This window comes from Pipistrellus kuhlii, unplaced genomic scaffold (genome assembly GCF_014108245.1).
Source record: "Pipistrellus kuhlii isolate mPipKuh1 unplaced genomic scaffold, mPipKuh1.p scaffold_m20_p_18, whole genome shotgun sequence".
NCBI classification, from domain to species: domain Eukaryota; kingdom Metazoa; phylum Chordata; class Mammalia; order Chiroptera; family Vespertilionidae; genus Pipistrellus; species Pipistrellus kuhlii.
Window position 1 is genome coordinate 3,260,402 of NW_023425493.1, and position 18,646 is coordinate 3,279,047.

An 18,646-nucleotide genomic window follows, 5' to 3' on the forward strand; every position below is an offset into this window, starting at 1 on the left:
CAGTGAAGCCCTGCAAAGGAGGAGCTGCCCCAGAAACATGTTCCGCGGAGCTGTTTGTGCTAAACAGCCAGTGCTGAGCAAGGGAGGGCTGGCTCCTCAGAGACCTCCTGCCACTCACTTTGGCTTCCTCCTCAATGCATGAATACCCCACTCATTCAGACTCCCTGGGGCTGCTGCTTCCCGGAGCTGGTGAGGTGGGAGGGTCCCTTTCCCTTCTCTGCAGTTTACAGAGGGCTCAATAAAAATTTGTGAGGCCTGAGGGAGGAGAGAAATTTGTGAGGCCTGAGGGAGGAGAAAAGGCTGCCTGGGTTATCCAGACGGCTCTGCTATTCCACCTCCAGCCACCTGGGGGCCCCTGGCTCCAGTGATTCGGGGATCTGGCTTCGCTCCCAGGGCATGGTGGGAGCTGGGAAACCCAGACCCAGCGGGCCTGGACCAGCTCTGCTTCCCCAGCACCTGAGGGCGGGCCAGCACACCGCCACGTCTCGGGTTTCAGGGGGATGGCAGTTGCCTGTCTAAAGGCTCCTCTGTTCCTTGGAATTGTACAGAATGTCTCTTGTGGCTTTTCCTCCTCCCTCTTTTTTCCTGTTGACTCTCCCCAGTTGGCTTTCTGAATCACCAGGCTCCAGAGGAAAGCAGCAGATGTTGACTTTACTTCTTTCAAGCCAACGTCAGCTCCCTCCTGCGGAGCGGGGAGCCAGCAGGAAGATGAGAGGCAGGGGACAGAGGGAGACAGCCTCACCCTTCCCAAATGGTGCGGGAGGCCGGAGAGGGACTCTGAGAGGAGGCAGGGGCCTAGGCAGAACATTCCCGGTTCCCGAGGCCAGAGGAAAAGGCCCCCGAGCTGGCCGCGGAACCATGAGCATGAGCAGGAGAGCAGACAGTGGGAGTGCTCCCAGTCTGGGTGCCAGCCCTTCTTGTCTGAGGTAAGACCTCATCTCTGGCCAGCAGCTTCCTCATGACTCCAAAGTCAGGTCAGGGTTCAGGGGAGGGTAGGCTGTCTCGGGGCGTGTTCTTGTCCCCTTGGAGCCCCCGGCCTCCATTCTGTTGCACTGTCTTTTGGAGAAGCTCCCAGGGAGGACTTGCCAGGACCCTCTATTCTACATTCATTGCTCCGGTTTCTCTTCTCTTTTTTCTTCCTCCGGGATCTTCTTACGGGCAAAGAAGCCAAGCTGTACAGGAAGAGATAAGCGTTATTGTCAAATGGCCTGCCCGGGGGCCTTGCCAGCAGCCCTCAGACGTATCTGAAGTTTTCACTTTGGTTCTGCTTCCAAACATGAGGCTCCCGTTTATTTTATTTGGCGTAGTTTAAGTCAACCGCTGTTTGTGGAGCTCAGGGGAGGAGGGTGGGCATGACACCCACCGCCTGCCCCGCACAAACCCGGTTTTCCCTGCGACGATCAAGGACAGGCGGGCACCAGGCCGGTCCTTCCCAGCACAGCCCTGCTTACCTTCCAAAGGCAGAAGACAAGGAGAGCCAGCAGCAGCAGCCCGCCCAGGATGCTGCCAATGAGGACCCACAGGGAGATGAGCACAGGGCGAGTCTGGATCACCTCCAGGAGGCTCTGTGTGGGGGGAGAGAGGTCTTTTTTTTTGTTTTATTTCTTTATTGATTGAGGTATCACATATTTGTCCTCAACCCCCCATTCCAATCTCCCACCCCTCCCCACTCATGTCTGAGAGGGCAGGGCGTAACAATGTCCTCGACCACTGGTTAGGCTCATAGGTGTGCACATAAGTCCTTTGGTTGATCTCTCCCTTTCATCCCCACCCTCCCTCTGAGGTCCAACAGTCTGACCCATGGCTCCTTATCTCTGGGTCTGTTCTTGTTCATCAGTCTACGTTGTTCACCATTTCCCCTAGATCAGTGAGATGGTCTTTTACCAGCACCTTCTCATCCAGCTAGCCGCCCCACATTCAAGCAAAGCCAGCCCCCAAATAGAAGACTAAAAGGAATGGAACGGAGGCAGGAGAGGGGGCAGTGGGACCCCAGCATCCTGACTTGTCACTTCTGACTCCTCGATTGCTGCCTGGTGAAGACACTTCTGAAAACAGCCCACACGTGTCCTTTCCCCACCCCCACCCCCATCTGGGAGGCAGCCCATCGATGTGTCCACAGCTCTCACACTCGGCCTCCAGCCCACCTCACTCCAGCGGGAAGCGTCGGTCAGCCGCAGCACACTGCCCTCCTCAACTCCCAGCTCGAAGGTGCTGACCACTGTCAGGGACTTGAATTTGGCCTGCGGAACGAGGAGATGGGGAGACGTTCAGTGAGCCATCCTCAGGGAGGGGAGGATGGCAATTGGAGCCCCAGTAACAAAGATGAGGCTGAGAGACTCAGCTCTCAGGACTCTGAAGACCAGAAGTAAAGGTTGGAGACCAACGGGGAAAGAGAAAAGGGGTCATAGATGGAGAAATGAGAGGAATCTAAGTTATGGAAGTTCTCTCAAGCTAGGGTCCTTCGCTATGCTGTCTGCTCTACCTGAAGCGCATTCGACTTCCCTTTCTTTGGCTAAGGGCTACCCCTCTTTTAGGTTGAGGTTTAGACATCACCTCCTCTGGGATTTCAGAAAGTATTTCCCTGATAAGGCTATAATATTGTTTCCTTTTCTGTCTTTAATTAATAAGGGCTGTGTTTTATTAATTTAGTGTCCCTAGCCCTGCCAGTGTGGCTAAGTTAGTTGAGCGTTGTCCTGTGTACTGATAGGTTGCTGGTTCCATTCCTGGTCAGGGCACATGCCCAGGTTGTTGTGGGTTCAATACTCAGTTGGGGTGCATATGGGAGGCTTCCGGTCAATGTTTTTTTTCTCTCTCTCTCACGCTTCCTCTCCCTCTCCCTTCCTCTCTTTCTAAAATCAATAAAAACATACTTTTAAAAATCTTTAATTATGTGTTCCTAGTGTCTAGTACCTAGCACAGTGCCAAATACCTAGTGGTTTCATAATAAATGTTTGTTAAAAGAATGGCTGAGTGCCCTGGCCAGGCAGCTTTGTTGGTTAGAGTGTCATTCAGCTCTGCCAAGGTTGTAGGTTTCATCCCCAGTCAGGGCACACACAAGAATCAACCAATGAATGCATAAATAAGTGAAACAACAAACAGGTGCTTCTCTCTCTCCCTCCCTTTATCTCTCTCTAAAATCAGTTAAAACATTTAAAAAGAATAATAAATTAAAAAGAGAATACCAAAGCCCAGATGGTGTGGCTCAGTAGTTGAGCATTGACCCATGTACCAAGAGGTCACCGATTGTTCCCAGTGAGGGCATATGACCCAGTTGTGGGCTCCATACCCAGCAGGGAGCATGCAGAAGACAGCTGATCAATGTTGATGTTTCTCACAGATGTTTCTCTCTCTCTCTCTCTCTCTCTCTCTCTCTCTCTCTCTCTCTCTCTCTCCCTTTTTATTTCTCTAAAATCAATAAAATGTTATTTTTAAAATAGAGGATGCCAAAGAGAGATGAAGAGAGAACCAGACGTAGAGAGGAATGGTCTGTCAGAGTTAACTTCCCTTAAAACATAAGCCTGCATCCCAGGGATGCTGTGTTATTCAAAGCAGATGGTATATGAGGATGCACAGTAATTAACCCCAGCACTGAGCAGCTGTCACAATGAAGATGTCACTTCCCCGCTCAGGAATTCACACTGACTCCTAATTGTCAATCATATTAAGTTCCATTTTATCTCCCTAGCATTAGAGATCTTTTATAATTTAGATTTCTCTCAACTATATAATCTTACTTCTGACTACCTTATAATACATATCCTGCATGTAAGTCTACTATTTGTTCATTTATTTAACAGAAATGTGTTAGGTCACTACAATGATTTAAACATGGCGCTAACCATTGGGGACAGTCTCCTCAGAGTCTCCTAGTACAGAACCTTTTATATAGTAGGCACTTGATGGATTATTTTTTTTTTTTATGGATTATTAATTGACTGGATTTTAGGTATCCTATCAATGTTGATTGATGATCAGTATAGTACTAAGGGATGATAAGTGGAGGATAATAACTAGCTTTTAATGAGCCCATCTCATTATTCAATTATTCTTTACAACAACCCTTGAAAGTAGGTGTTATCACCCCCACTTTAGAGATGAGGAGGAAGAAGCTTAGAGATGAAATAACTTGCTCAACATCCAGCAGCTAGTAAGAGGCAAAGTGGAATATGAACACGGGCCTGTTTACTTGCAAAGCCTGTGCTTAGGTTCCAGATGGGAACGGAAGGGAAGAGCAGTAGGAAATGAAGGCTTACCCTCCGGAAGAACTCATTGTGCACCAGTCTCAGCAGTCCGACAGAGGCCTCGGTCCCCTTCGCCAGCCGCCCGAGGTGGCACCGCACCACCTGACACCCAGTGTTGCTCCCATTCTGTCACGAGAGAGAGACAGGTCAGGGCGTGGAGGAAAGACCTCCCACTCCCCGCTCCAGGCTCTGCCCCAGCCCGAAGGCTCCAAACGCCACTGTCCGTCCCCCCCCCCTGTGCCCCCCCCCCCATACATTGCTCCGTCCTGTGACGCATACCAGCCTGCCCGCGTGCTGGAGCTCCTCTGGGTGTGCGTGGGGCCCCGGGGGCTCAGTCAGATTCTGCACGGCGCAGCTCGCCTGGGAGAGATGGGGCTGGTTAGTGTCATTCCGCTGGTTGGTTAGAGTGTCATTCCGCTCTGCCAAGGTTGTAGGTTTAATCCCCAGTTAGGGCACACACAAGAATCAACCCATGAATGCATAAATAAGTGAAACAACAAATAGGTGCTCTTGATTGTGAGAGGCCAGCCACTTCATGCTAAGCGGCAACTGCCCACTCTTACAGCGGGGGAATCCCTTCCTTTCTTCTCAAAGAAGCCACACCCCCAAAGGAAAGGTCCCCCCGGGGGTAGGAGCTCTGAGGACCCCGCAGAGAAGGGGCTGGTGAGTCCACCAGACCAAGGTGGAGGGCTCCACATCCCCCCGGAGCCCAGACTCACATTGTGAGTGATGACCTGAGACAGCGACAGGAAGTAACTGCCCCCATGGGCCACGGCGGGAAGGAAAGCGGAGATGACGAGGCCACTGACCACATAGCAGCCAAGGTTCTGGACCTGAGAGGAGGATTGAACACGGGAAGAGGCAGGAGACAGAAGATCCTTCGTCATCTGCTCCTCTGTAGCCTAGGTCCCACTGCCATCTAAGAGAGGCTTTCCCCCCGGACGCCTCCCCCTCCCCCTGCTCACCCCAAGGCCCCCCAGCTTCTCACCCTCAGAGTGGTTTTAAATTCAGGGCCCGGACCCACTGGGAGGGTCCCGTACGGATAAACCTCATAGCGGTGCATAGTGGACTCACTGCATGGACACCGGGTCAGGAAGGACGTGGCCGTAGCCATGACACAGTCACAGGCACATGGCCAATGCATAAATGGAGTCAGGGAAGGCCGAGCCAGCACGTGAACAAAGAGGTGGGGGTACATAGAGAAGAGAGACATGAGACACGGCAGACGAACAACGTCTATGGCCACATCCCATATCCCCCACCCTCGCTCCAGTCCCCAAGCCCAGCAAAGCCCCACCCCTAGGGAGAAAGTATGATGCTTAAAAGAGAAGGTTTGGCATGCGTGGGATTGGGGGCAAAATGATGGAGCAGCCCCCAGGGCTTGAAGGGAGAGGTGGAAACACAGACTATGAGTCTGAGGTCAGAACGGGGTCGGGGGGTCCCAGAGGGGACCAAGCCGTACCTGGAGAAGAGAAGGTGGGGTTCGTACTGGATGTAGGCTGAGGTCTGGGCTGTGTTATCGTGAAGGGTCTCATTGCTCTCCAGGCTGTTGCTGGAGGGCAAGGCGAGAGGCTGACATCCCGTCTCAGACGCCCGCTCAGGAGGAGAGGGGTCAAGGCTGTGTATCCCCCTCCCCCAACACACATCCCACCCAACCACCGAGGCCACCGGGAGAGGGCGGAGGAGCGTCCCTGTGCCTCACCTGGTGGCAGTCAGCCTCACAAGGACCTGGCTCAGCAGGGAGGAGCAGCTAAACTCAAACTCCAGCAGAAAGGTCACCTGGAGGCAGGAGACACGGGTCAGGGTACAGTCCTAGTCACAGGGCAACTACAAAGGAGCAGGCCCCCTGTGCCTCCTCCTCCAGCCCCCAGGCCCCACTCCGTGCCGCCCCTGCTCTCCCAGGGCCCCTTTCTCCTCTCACTCACCTTGGCTCCAGTCTGAAAGACGGGGTGTCCCACACTGCAGAGCCGGGCGTGAGGAGACGGCGCGGCACACTCCACCTTCACCGACCGGCCCCTCTGGGAGCAGAGACACGGGGGGTGGAGCGGAGCTGGGGCTGCGACCGCTCTCCTGCCCGTGGCCCCTAAACACTGAGCCTTTCTCTAGAGTCCCTGCAGCTGAGGACAATACCCTCTCTTCTCCCTCCTCCTTCCCCGCCTCCTCCCCAACCCTCCCCCCCCCCCCCACCTCCGACACCTGAGGAGTGAAGCTGGCCAGGTGGAGGTTTCTGGAGAAGCTGAGGCTCAGGCTGGTGTTGTAGGCATTCTCCTTCCTGTTCTCCAGGGTGGCCGTCACCAGCACCTTCCGCCGACCTTGAACCACGAACGGGTCCTTCCTAGCAGAGGTGCAGAAGGGAGAACGCAGGAGCTGAAGGTACGCCAGAAGCCTCACTTCTGTTTTTCTGGGCAAAGAGCCACCCTCCAGTTCCCTTCCAGGCCCTTCCAGCCTGGCTCCGGTCACCCTGGTGCGGCCACATCCCGTCCACCCCACCTGGAGCCTCTGATGTCCATAGTCGCTCGGAGCACCAGGTCTGTGACACACTCATTGTCTGGGCCACAGTCCTTGGAGAAGGGCACCTGGAGGAGAGAGGAGGGCCCTGGCTGAGGAGAAGGCGAGGAGACAGGACTGGCGTTGGGAGGAAGGCCAGGAGAGAAGAGGGGGTGCCCGTGACCTCATCTCCTCCCTCCCCTCTCTTTCTCTTGAGCAGGGCAGGGCAGAGTTGGGGCCCAGGACCGGGCAGGGCGTGGCACTGCTGACCAGCTTCCGTATAGAGGTGGGTGAGCCCTCCTCCAGCACAGGGCCTGGCTTTGTGGTGTTGTCCAAAGCAAAGGTCACGGTCAAGGCCACCGGCCGGAGGTAGTCTGATGTATCCTGAGGGAAACCGGAGGCAAGGTCAGGGGGCAACCCAGGCCCTGCAGAATGTAGTCATCCCAGTGACCGTTTGCTGAGCACTGTTTAGCAATGCTATCACATTTACTTCTTTCTTAAAAAAATTATTTCCTGATTGACTTGAGAGACAGAAGAAGGGAGAGAGAGGAAAAACATCAATTTGTTGTTCCACTCAGTCATGCATTCATTGGTTGGTTCCTGTTTGTGCCCTGACCAGGGAGCAAACCCACAACCTTGGCACAGGGGACGTGCTCTAACCCAGTGGTCGGCAAACCTCGGCTCGTGAGCCGCATGCTGCTCCTTGGCCCCTTGAGTGTCCTAACGCCACTTCTTCAAAATGGACTCGCCCAGGCCGAAAACCGACTTCTGCTCGTGGGCCGCGAAGTTCCAATCCCACTGTACGTGCGCGCCCACACGTGGCATTTTGTGGAAGAGCCACACCTAAGGGACCAAAGAGCCGCATGTGGTTCGCGAACCACAGTTTGCCGACCACTTCTCTAACCAACTGATCTGCCCGGCCAGGGCCACGTTTGCTTTTTTTTTTTTTTTAATGTATTTTATTGATTTTTTACAGAGATGAAGGGTTAGATAGAGAGTTAGAAACATCGATGAGAGAGAAACATCCATCAGCTGCCTCCTGCACATCCTCCTCTGGGGATGTGCCCGCAACCAAGGGACATGCCCTTGACCGGAATCGGACCTGGGACCTTTCAGTCCACAGACTGACGCTCTATCCACTGAGCCACACCTGTTTCAGCCACATTTGCTTCTAATACAACTCCTGTGATGCAGTTATTATCATCTTCTCCAACCCCCCACCTCCCTGCTTTGCAGGCAAGGAACCCCGCTTTCCAGATCGCACAGGTGGTAAACGGCAGTTAGAATTCAAACCCAGACCAGCCCAACTCCAAAGTCTGAATGGCTGAGCTTCCTCCTCTGACCCAGCCTCCCCCTCCCTCCCAGGCCCGGAGGCACAGCAGCTCCCACCCCCTCACCAGCACGTGGAAGCGCAGCTGCTCGCAGGAGACGTTCCCCACCGTGAGCCGCAGCCGCCGCGGGGCCAGCCTCTGGCCGGCGCCGTCAAAGGCTGCCCGCGCCCCCGCCGTCCACTCGTCCAGCGATGCTGCGAACTGCAGGTCTGCGTGGGGCAGGCAAGACTGAGGGTCAGAGGGCCGGGGGCGAGGCTGGCACGGGGCGGGCGGGGCGGGAGGCGCCGGGGCACTCACAGAGCCGGCGGTCCCAGCGGCCCGGCGTGCGGGAGGTCGCTCGGAAGCACAGGGCCGCAGAGAGGCAGGCCGCCTCCTGGCCCCGCCGCTCGCAGTCTCTCCGGACCACGCTGACGGCCGGCGGGCTCACAGCCAGGGACGGGGCCAGGCGGACGATGGGCCGGGAGCTGGGCACAGGGTGGGAGAGAAATTCTAGTCGGAGGAGAGACCTTGAGAAAATCCACTCCCAGCGTTTGCCTCCTGAGGTCAAAGGAGAGAACGAGGGGCTTGGTGTACAGGTCACCCTCCCCTGATCCTTCCGACAGAGTCAGATAATAGCTAACATTGAAATATATATATATATATATAGTATAATATTTATATATATTAAAACATATATCTTTTTATTGATTTCAGAGAGGAAGGGAGAGAGAGAGAGAGAGACAGAAACATCAATGATGAAAGAGAATCACTGACTGGCTGCCTCCTGCATGCCCCCCACTGGGGATCAAGCCCACAACTCCGGCATATGCCCTGACCAGGAATCGAACTGTGCCCTCCTGGTTCATAGGTCGACATTCAACCACTGAGCCATGTGGCCAGGTGGTAACAGCTAACATTTAAGAAGTACTTGCTTTGTGCAAGGCACTGGGTTAAAATCTTTACATGGATTACCTCATTTAATCCTCACAATAAGCCTATTAGGTAGGACTGTTCCCATTTTAAAAACCAGGAAGTGGAAGCCCAGAGTTAGTTGACTGAGAAATCCAAATCTGAGCCTGTGACTGCAAATCCCTGCCCTGAGCAGCCACGCTGAGCTGTCCTCGGTGCCTGAAACGGGACACTCACCTGAGCAGGACGGCCGCCCCCTGGGCACCCACAGCCACATCCACCAGGTCATCCCCATCCAGATCGAACCGGCCATCGACACTTCGGCCAAAGTAGCTGAGGGCCTGGGGCAGGGAGACGGCAGCGATCCGCTGAGGGGGAGAGGGGCGTCTGAGCAGGGACTCCCGCCCTGCTTTCCAGGCCTCCCGCCTGGCTCCTGGTTCTCTCACCAGAACAAGAGGAACCTGCCTGTTCAGGGTGCCCTCCTGTAGCAGCTGTATCCGCCTCACCTCTTACCACAGTAGTCTCCCCTTACCCACGGTTTCACCCTCTGCTGTTAATATTTAACGAAACATCCCAGAAACAAACGATTCCTAAGTTTTAAACGTGTGCCATTCTGAGCAGTGGGACAGACTCTTAAGCAGCCCCACTCTGTCCCGCCTGGGGTGTGAGTCATCCCTTTGTCCAATGCAGCCACGCTGACTAAGCTGCCCACTGTGAGTCACTTAGCAGCCGTCTTAGCTATCAGCTCAACTTGAAGGCATCACACGGCTTTGTTCAAGTAACCCTTATTTTATTTAATAATGCCACATTCATATGAGTTTTATTATAGCATACTAGAGGCCCGGTGCATGAAATTCATGCATGGGGAGGGAGGTCCCCTTAGCCCAGGCTGCACCTTCAATCTGGGACCCCCTTGGGGGATGTCCGACTGCCAGTTTAGGCCCAACCCCAGGAATCAGCCCTAAACCGGCAGTCAGACATCCCTCTCACAATTCTGGACTGTTGGTTCCTAATCACTCACCTGCCTGCCTACCTGCCTGATCGCCCTAACTTCCCCCTCTGCTGGCCAGGTCACCCCTAACTACCCCCTCCCTACTGGCCTGGTCATTCCTAACTGCCCCCCCCCACCAGCCTGATCATCCCTTACTGCCCCCCCTGCTGGCCTGGTGGCCTCATGCAGCCTGCTGTTCAGTCATTTGGTCATCCCTCACTAACCCCCCTGCTGGCCTGGTTGTAGACAGCCATCTTGTGAGGACGTGACAGTCAATTTGCATATTACATCTCTATTATATAGAATTGTTGTGTTTCATTATTGTAATCTCTTACTGTGTGTAATTTATAAGTTACATGTTATCATAGGCATGTATGCATAGGAACAGGCCTATGACACAGTATATGTAAAGTCTGGTACTATCTGCCGTTTCGGGCATCCTCTGGAGGTCATGGAGCATATCCCCGTGGGGTGGGGGGGCTGCTGTACTAATAAAAAAGCGTTTGTTCAGTTTGGGTCCCACGTCCAGGGGAGCACTGATAAGCAGAGACCACGCCCCCTTCCCGTGCTCCCGATGCCCCTGCTTCACGTGGCTCCCTGACCTGGGCGGGGCGGGGCCTGACTCCATGCCGCGTCCCGTGGTGGAGGTACAGCGCTCCGCGGTGCCCGTCCTCCAGCGGTGCCCCCACCGCCACGTCCGCAAAGCCGTCATGGTTCAGGTCAGGGAGGGCGGCCATGGCAAACCCCAGCCGGGCATCCTGGGGCGGGTCCGGGCGGAGTGTTCCCTGGAGCGTGAGCAGGGACTGCTGGCGGAGGCAGGAGGAGAGAGGTGTCGGTCTGACTGTCCCACCGCTCGGCCACCCGCACATCCCCGTGCCTCCCTCCCCCTCCTTCCCCGGCAAGCGCGCCGCACCTGGCCCACCAGGTACACATACACACGTCCCGTCTCCTTGTTCTGCGGCCCCAGAAACATGGGGGCAGCCACCAGTAAGACATCCGTTGTGCCATCGCCATCTGTATCCACTGGGCAGAGCTCGCTGCCAAAGTAGGAGCCAATCTGGGGAGTGGGGGGGGGGGAAGGAGGGGAGGTGAGTGAGGGGAGTGGTGAGCCCAGAGAAAAAGGCAGGTGATTGTGAACAAGTGGGAACACCCCCCCCCCCCCCCCCCCCCGCACCTGCCGCTCCGGTCCTCACGCCCCTGGCAGACTCTGCCACGCAGAATTCGCACAGACCTCCCAGGCCCCTCTCCCTACGGGCTGTTCCCCTCGGAGGCCCTACCTGCTCCCCCTGGAGGCTCTGGGCCACCCTCACAGCCCCGTCTTTCTTCAGCTGGAAGGCGATGACCTTTCCTCGATGTCTAAACCGGGGAGCCCCTGAGAGAAAGAGGCGCTGTCCGCCCCGCAAAAGCATGGAGGAAACAGAGTAACCTGGAAGTGGAAGGAAAAGATGGGGTCAGGATGGGCGGATCCCTCCAGGCCTGGGAGGGTCCCAGGGAGAGCGGCAGAGGCAGCGCCTCCTCCCCACCCTGGGGAGAGTCCCCCATCGTCCAGGCTCTGCCACCCCTGCTGCTCACCCAGGTAGGCCGCGTGGTTCTGCAGAGCAGGGGGGAACTCATCCTCCAGGGCCGTCGGTGGCGGGGAGAGGTGGTGGCCTCCTTTAAGCCATAACAACACGGAGCCTCCCCAGTCATAGGCCCCCACCATCCCGAAGAGAATCCCGTCCTGTGGGGCGGGAGAGGCAGGGTCACGGCGAGGACAGGCAGCGGGGCGTCCGAGCAAAGCTCTCCGGGGGGAGGGGGCCCGAGCGCAGGCCAGGGGCAGGGTGAAAGCAGGGAGCCGTCAGCATGGACCCTGGTGAGAGGGGGATCAGAGAAGGACCCTGGGGCTGAAGGGCCGGGACCAGAGGCTGGAAGGAGTCAGAGGTCGAGGGGGGTCATGCGTGGAGGGGTCGGGCTGTCCCACCTTTAGCTGATGAGCAGAGAGACCGATCTGAGACATTTCCAGACCGAAGGAGCTTTCGTTTTCTCCATGGGACCCTTGGGCAGGAGACAACGTTGAGGCCCCTGTACTCCAGAGCCCCCTCCCCCCCTCCATTTCCTCAAGGGGATCCTTACCCTCAAGGCCAAAAATCCGGTCTCCCAGCGCGTCCACGATGTCGGTCAGCGCGGCTTCGTCGGTGACGTTGAAGAAGAATCTCTCGTCCGGGTCGCTGGCGATGGCCCTGATTTCCCGCACGAAGGAGCTGGGGTCTCGCTGCCGCCGGAGGTAGTGGCCGAGGACCTGGGGTCAGAGCAGGTGGTCTGCGGGCTGTGCGGAGTGGGATAGCAGAGCCGGGACAGAGCACAGCCGGCCAAAGTGGAGGGAGGGGAAGCTGGCCGGGGTCTGGGAAGTGACTTTTCTCAAGTTCCCAGTCCAGATGTCACCGTCCCCCCCAGCCTTCGGCCCGGAGCAGAGTCTCACGGCGATGCTGTAGCGGGTCACTCGCCCGGCCTCACAGGCCTTCAGCGCCGCGGGAAGCTCCTCTCCGTCATGTGACTCCCCGTCAGTGACCACCACCAGCAGCCTGGCAGCCTCCGGGCGGCCCCCGCGGGACTGGCTGAATCCTTCTGTGCTGAGAAGAGAGGAAGGAGGTGTGATCAGACCTGCACACACACACACACACACACACACACACACACACACCAGCGCCACCAGTTCACTGAGGTCCGGCATCTTGCCTTTTAGTCCATCCCCCCCACAGTGTCTAGCATGCAGACAGACACACAGTAAGAGCTCAAATGCTGCTGAAACTGGTTTGGCTCAGTGAATAGAATGTCTGTCTGTGGACTGAAGGGTCCCAGGTTCGATTCCGGTCAAGGGCATGTACCTTGGTTGCGGGCACATGCCCAGTAGGGGGTGTGCAGGAGGCAGCTGATTGATGTTTCTCTCTCATCGATGTTTCTAGCTCTCTATGCCTCTCCCTTCCTCTCTGTAAAAAAAAAAAAAAATCAATAAAATATACTTTAAAAATAATAAAATAAAAACAATCCTTGTTAAAAAAAAAGAGCTCAAATGCTTGAATATCATAGAACATATAGATTAGCATATCATCAATGCACATCAATATAAAATTCGTTTATTTATTTATAAATAGATTTGAGGTGGGGGGAAGAGAGAAAGATTTTTGCTGTTCTATGTATTTCTGCATATATTGGTTGATTGTTGTATGAGCTCCGAGTGGAGGTCGAACCCACAACCTTGGTTGATGCTCTAACCAAATGAGCTACCCAGCCAGAGCAGTAAGTATGGAATTCATTCATTCCTACGTTCATTTGGCCAAGAGTGCATTTGGGAGGACACGGATTAAGGGAATGTAGACTAAATACGAACGGTCAGGCTAGTCTTCCCAGAAAGATCGTGTTTGGAAAGTGAGCGGGGGTATGAGTGATGGAACCTGAGGGTCAAGGTCAAAGTGGGAGTGACAGGCTGGAGGGAGAAGCTGTGTGCAGAGATCAGCAAAGCAGAAGCAGGGTGCGATACAGACAGATACTGTGTAGAAATGTGACGAGAGGGAGTGCACCGATGGCCAACTTCGCTTTCCCCCACCCACCATTAGCGTTCACACGAAGATAAGCTCGCAGGGCATCCTGGGATGCGCACACCGCCCTCCAAACCTGCCCTCACCCGTCCAGGCCCTCCTCCCTCTGCTCCCACATCCCCTGCCCGGCGCTCACCAGGCCACCATTATTGCCTGGGCCGTCTTTGTTTCTCGCCCCTCCCGCCGACTCAGATTCCTCGCTGCTCTCACCACCTCCTCCTTGGTTCGGAAGTCTCCCAGGGACCACTCGTGGACGGGGCTCTCGCCGTACTGCACCAGCCCCACCTGAGAACGAAGCGCACAGTCAAGTGAGTGTGTGTAGCCCAACTGGTGCGGCTCCGTGGCTGAGTGTCCACCTGTGAATCAGGAGGCCCTGGTTTGACTCCTGGTCAGGGCTCCATCCCCAGTGGGGGAGCTCCATCCATCCGTGACAAATATCTGTGCAGGAGACAATCGATGAACCATTCTCTTTCATCACTGATGTTTCTATCTCTCCTTTCCTCTCCCTTCCTCTCTGAAATAAATAAAATATATATTTTTTTATTTGAAATGTGTGTATGAAAGGGGGGAGGGAGAAGGAAGTGTGTAAGGGAGGGAAGGTGAGCGCCTGAAGACACTACCTACATTTATCTCCCCCCTCCCTGCCTCTCCCCTCCAAGCCCACCCTATTGACCTCTCTCACCTGTATCTGCTCTGGGTCGATGAACAGTCTTCCCACCAGTCTGCGTAGGAAGGTCTGCACTTCAGACCAGGGGTAGATGCTGTTGGAGCCATCCAAGACGATGACAACATCCATGTATGTGGGGCAGCCTAGGAGGAGGGGTGTGGTGACAGAGAACAGAGGGATACAGGATATTGGGCATGAGGGCGACGAGGGAAGAGGTCATAGGAGGGCACATTCAATTCAAACATTTATTAGGTTCTTCTGTCATGCAAGGAAGTTAGTATGCCGGGCCCTGGGTAAATGTGGAAATGAATAAAAGGAGAGATGGGCATACGTGCAGTATACAAAAAGAAAAAAACAAAAAAACCCACCCTGGTCAGTGTGGCTCAGTGGTTGGGCATCAACCCATGAACCAAGAGGTCATGGTTCAGTTTGGTTCCCAGTCAGGGCACATGCCCCATTTGTAGGCTCAATCCTCACATACATGCAGGAGGTGGCCATGATGATTTCCTCTCATCATTGATATTTCTATATCTCTCTATAAAACCTTAATATGCAAATAGATTAAACGTTGAAACAACTGAACTGAAAAAAACAACACAAACCGGTTGCTATGGCATGAGCTGACCACCAGGGGGCGTGTGCAGGACATGGTGGGTGTTGGCCGTGGCAGGATGTGGAGCAGGTATAGCAGGGCACCAGACCAAGGTGGGGTGCTGGTCGTTGTCATTGGGGCAAGCCTCTGGTGGTTACGGAAAATTCTTTGCTCCCCCGCACCATGGTCTCACCCACTGCTTGTACCTGCTGCTGGTGCCTGGTGCCAGCCTGACCTCCCCTGAGGGCTTCTCCACCTCCCCCTGCTCCTGAGGGGTGATCAGGGCAGCAGCTGTGTGCACACGCCCACTGATGGCACCACTCGCATCCGCTGCAGGTCTCAATCGCTCCACGCTGTCAGCAGATGGGAGCGGGGCCAGTGCTGTCAGTGGGTGGGAGAGCCGCAGCGGGAGCAAGGCTGCTGGCAGACAAGGGGCTGGGCTGCAGTGGGAGGGGCCAGGTGGGTGCATGGAGAATGGGCCGAGACCTCTGCCCACCACGGTCTCAGGGCCCACAGGTCCTTTCAAGGTGCACAAATTCGTGCACTGTGCCCCTAGTATACACATATCACCAAAAAAATAACTGAACGCCAGGTAGAAACAGCTCTGATGGTGGGGAATCAAAGGAGGCAGCCGCTGAGCCGATGCTGAAGACTGGAGACGTTTGAGGCATTTGGGTAGAGAACTTTTTAAACAAAGGGAGATGGGGGTATAAAAACAGACGACACATTGGAGAACGGTGAGGTAAACGCTGTCCCCAAGGGTGTGGAGGGACCCAGTGAGAGTTGAGGTTTGGAAGTTGTTTTGATCAGTTCGTGGAGTCTTAGTGCTCTGGTTGCGTCTGAATTCTAACCTGTCAGGAAGCATGGCGCCTGTGCAGACACATCAGGTGGCCGTGAGGACAGCCATGCAGGCCCATCAGACCCTGACGCCCACCCTTCCCCCACCCTGCGCCCGGTGCTGAGGACTGTACCGCAGCCCTCCCTCTGGCTTACGCTGTGCAGTGGGCGCCAGGCTGCCCCGGGGCCGGAATGAAGCATCTACCTGGGCACATATTCCAGAACTGAAGACAGAGGAGCCGCAAGCACGAGACCAGAGAGGGGCACAGGCCTGGGGGGAGGCGGGAGACAGTTACTCCCAGGTTGGGGGGCACCCTCAGAACATGCGCCTGGGAGGAGGCACTAAGATCCCCCCCCCTTACTTTCTAGAGTTTTTAACTCCTTGACCCTCTGCATAGACCAGCTTCCTCACCACCATACTGCTCTTTTTCCGCCATCAACCTTCAGAGACCCAGCCACACCCTCTCCTTCGCTCACCAAGAACCCCCCATCGCTATCCGTCTGCAGCAGAGACATCCCCAAGTGCATGTTCACAGCAGGACGAGAGGAATTTCCCAGTGGGTAGTCACCTGGTGGGAGCGGGTGGAAGAGAATGAGATCATGGGGTCACAGATGGGTGCTTGAATTCAGGGTGATTTTGGAAGAGTTTGAAGAGAGATCAGGGTCAAGTCGAGGACAGGGAGTATATGGGATATGGGGGTGAAGGTGAGATATAAGGAGTCAAAGTGACCAGCGCCTGAAGGTTAGGGGTTAGGAGTAGAAGAGCGAGGCATCTTACCCAAGTGGGCCTTGGCGCATGAGGCATTGTGGGAGCTCCCTACGGGGCAGCGGTAAATGTCTCCCCTTCGGTCCCCCGAAGGCCCATCCCAGGGGGCACCCACCAGCATCCTGGGGGAGGGCATGAATATAAGCACAGTGTGACCATGACCTCTGAGACAGGCCATACAAAAAAAAAAAAAAAAAAAAAAAAAAAAGAGGGGGAGAGATAGTCCAGAGGGTAAGTGCATGGGTTGGCAAATCTGGAGCCAGCCATTCCACAGACCTGATTCCCTGAGATTCCCCTCTGCCTCCCCCCTTTATAGCTCCATCACAGCCCCCACCTCATGGCCCACCGGCTTCCTCCTCACCATCGCTGTCCGCCCCCAACATGTTGTAAGACACTGTATCCAAATTCCGCCTCGGGTGGCCCTGGGAAAAGACGTGGGTGGCGCACATCCAGGTTGAAGGGGGAGCAGAGACCTGGGGGGCCGGGGTCAGAAGGTTAGCAGGCTGCAGGCAGAGGGGCTAGGGAATGCCCAGACAGAGGCTGTGAAGGGCATGTTTTGCTATTCGTCTATTTCTCTGCTTATCTATAATTAGAAAATCGTAATGTGCTAATTAGACAGGAGGACCTTCAGGATGAAGCTGGGGCTGTGAGGGAAGCCGGTGCCGGCGGGGGTGGGGGGTGAGGGTGGGAGGGTGGTGGTGGACGAATGCCTACTGTTGCACAAATTTCATGCATCGGGCCTCTAGTTACTCATAAGCTGCCTGGGCTCTGTCAATGTCATGGACTCAGAGCTCCAGGCAAGGATGGTCTCCTTCCTGTATCTGTGTCCAGCTGCCTACCCTGTGGCCCTCTGCCATGCACAGCTGTATTTCCACCCAACCCCTGAAATCTAATTTACAGACAAGCCTGGGTCAGGTTCCTCTTTTCCGCATCATTCCTCCTACACATCCTCCTCCCCAAGCTGAGGGTTAAAAGAGGGGGAGAGACGGTCTGCAGCCCCAGAACAACCGTGCCTTTCAAATTCTCCCCAAAACCAGGACCGAGGGGAGGAGACGAAGGAACACTGAATGTCCGGGTCTCTCCTCTCTCCCTCTTGACTCCAGCGTCATTGTTACGCGCTCACTCTCTCTCTCCAACGTGTAGGTCTCCGGGTGATCCCAGCCCTGAAAACCTCAGTGGCAATTAACTGGGTGGGGCCCCTCGCCTGCCCACACACATGGTTTGCCATTCATCCTAGCAAGGGTCCCTTCGCCATAAAGTTTCCCAAAACCACCAGCTTCCTTTCTAAACGTACCCACCCTCCTCACTGCCCTCCGAATTTCTTCCTTAGCTGTTGACCTCCCTAAGATGTCACTCCCCCACCCCCCATCAGGTTCTGGCTGATGCTTCCCTCCCATCCCTTTAAAATCAGAGCTGGTATTTTAGGAAACGAAGATTACAGGGCTCTGGTGAGGAAAAGTTCCAGCTTCTGGTCTCTCCCATGGTTCTTTCCCCGTGTCTATCTCCTTCCTTTCAAGCCACCCCCTCTCAGAGCACCCCACTCCCGCCAATGGCGATAGCTCTGCCTCAAACCATGCCCGTTTTCAAAAAGGTGTTTTGTATGTGAACCTTTTTGCACCCAGAAAATGCCGGGGCTGTATGACTAGGAACTGTAGCTCATTGGTTCGATCAACCCAGGCTTCTGACCACAGGGTTAGTCAGCTACGCCTCAGGCTCCAGAGACCACCAAGGGGCTGGAGGGGAAGGGAGGGGGGAATAGGAATCAGAGTGGCCACGTAGAAGGTCACATCCTGTCTCTTTGTAGTCCCCTAACTTCTCCAGAGCTTAGGACCCAGGTTTTAGATAATTGGATCACAAATCTTACACAGGCTCTGACAACCTCAATACTTAAGCGGTCATATGCTGTGGGCATAAAAATGCAAACGTGCAAACACACACACACATACGTGCACACACACACAGACATACAGACACACTAGTAATGGAGACTCAGCGTTAACCTTTCACCCCAACTCCCAAATAATTTTAACCCTGGAGTCCCAGCCAAACACTCCACTGTCCTCATTCCCCATCAGAAACCAAGAGGTGGACCTCCCTCACCTGTCAGGACCGTCAGGGACAAGAACAGGTGAGGGATGGGAGGCAGCTCCATGCCTGGCTGTTCTGGCCGCGTGAGAAGTCCTCTGTGCCTCTGTCCCTCTCCCTTTCTGTTTTCGTTAGTTTCCCTCCCATCCTGCCCCCTCCCACTGCCAGCTAAAAATAAAGTTGGAA

The 18,646-nt window shown here is 55.2% G+C and overlaps 1 protein-coding gene across 1 annotated transcript; it reads right to left on the reverse strand.

Moving 5' to 3' along the window:
• Positions 1 to 272: 272 nt before the first annotated feature.
• ITGA10 (integrin subunit alpha 10) lies at positions 273 to 18,605 on the reverse strand. The gene is made up of 30 exons (XM_036442742.2): positions 18,476 to 18,605; positions 16,737 to 16,848; positions 16,388 to 16,497; positions 16,087 to 16,178; positions 15,766 to 15,880; positions 14,196 to 14,323; positions 13,650 to 13,798; positions 12,397 to 12,547; positions 12,051 to 12,216; positions 11,899 to 11,972; positions 11,511 to 11,658; positions 11,216 to 11,364; positions 10,852 to 10,995; positions 10,541 to 10,744; positions 9,185 to 9,315; positions 8,357 to 8,523; positions 8,126 to 8,268; positions 6,999 to 7,112; positions 6,732 to 6,817; positions 6,438 to 6,576; positions 6,167 to 6,259; positions 5,944 to 6,020; positions 5,704 to 5,793; positions 5,230 to 5,314; positions 4,961 to 5,074; positions 4,521 to 4,601; positions 4,254 to 4,367; positions 2,145 to 2,240; positions 1,452 to 1,565; positions 273 to 1,172 (listed from the first exon to the last, which is right to left on the reverse strand). The coding sequence occupies exons 1-30, from the start codon at positions 18,525 to 18,527 to the stop codon at positions 1,107 to 1,109; spliced, it is 3,504 nt and encodes a 1,167-aa protein (XP_036298635.2). The 5' UTR covers positions 18,528 to 18,605; the 3' UTR covers positions 273 to 1,106.
• Positions 18,606 to 18,646: the final 41 nt, after the last annotated feature.

What these genes read in the sequence shown, in the direction of transcription:
- ITGA10 (XM_036442742.2), bottom strand. Translation starts at nt 18,527, where the DNA reads ATGGAGCTGCCTCCCATCCCTCACCTGTTCTTGTCCCTGACGGTCCTG. An exon ending in CCACCTCTATACGGAAGCTG is followed by an intron (nt 6,818 to 6,998) that starts GTCAGCAGTGCC and finishes TCTCTCCTCCAG; the next exon opens with GTGCCCTTCTCCAAGGACTG. An exon ending in TGGCCAGCTTCACTCCTCAG is followed by an intron (nt 6,260 to 6,437) that starts GTGTCGGAGGTG and finishes CTCTGCTCCCAG; the next exon opens with AGGGGCCGGTCGGTGAAGGT.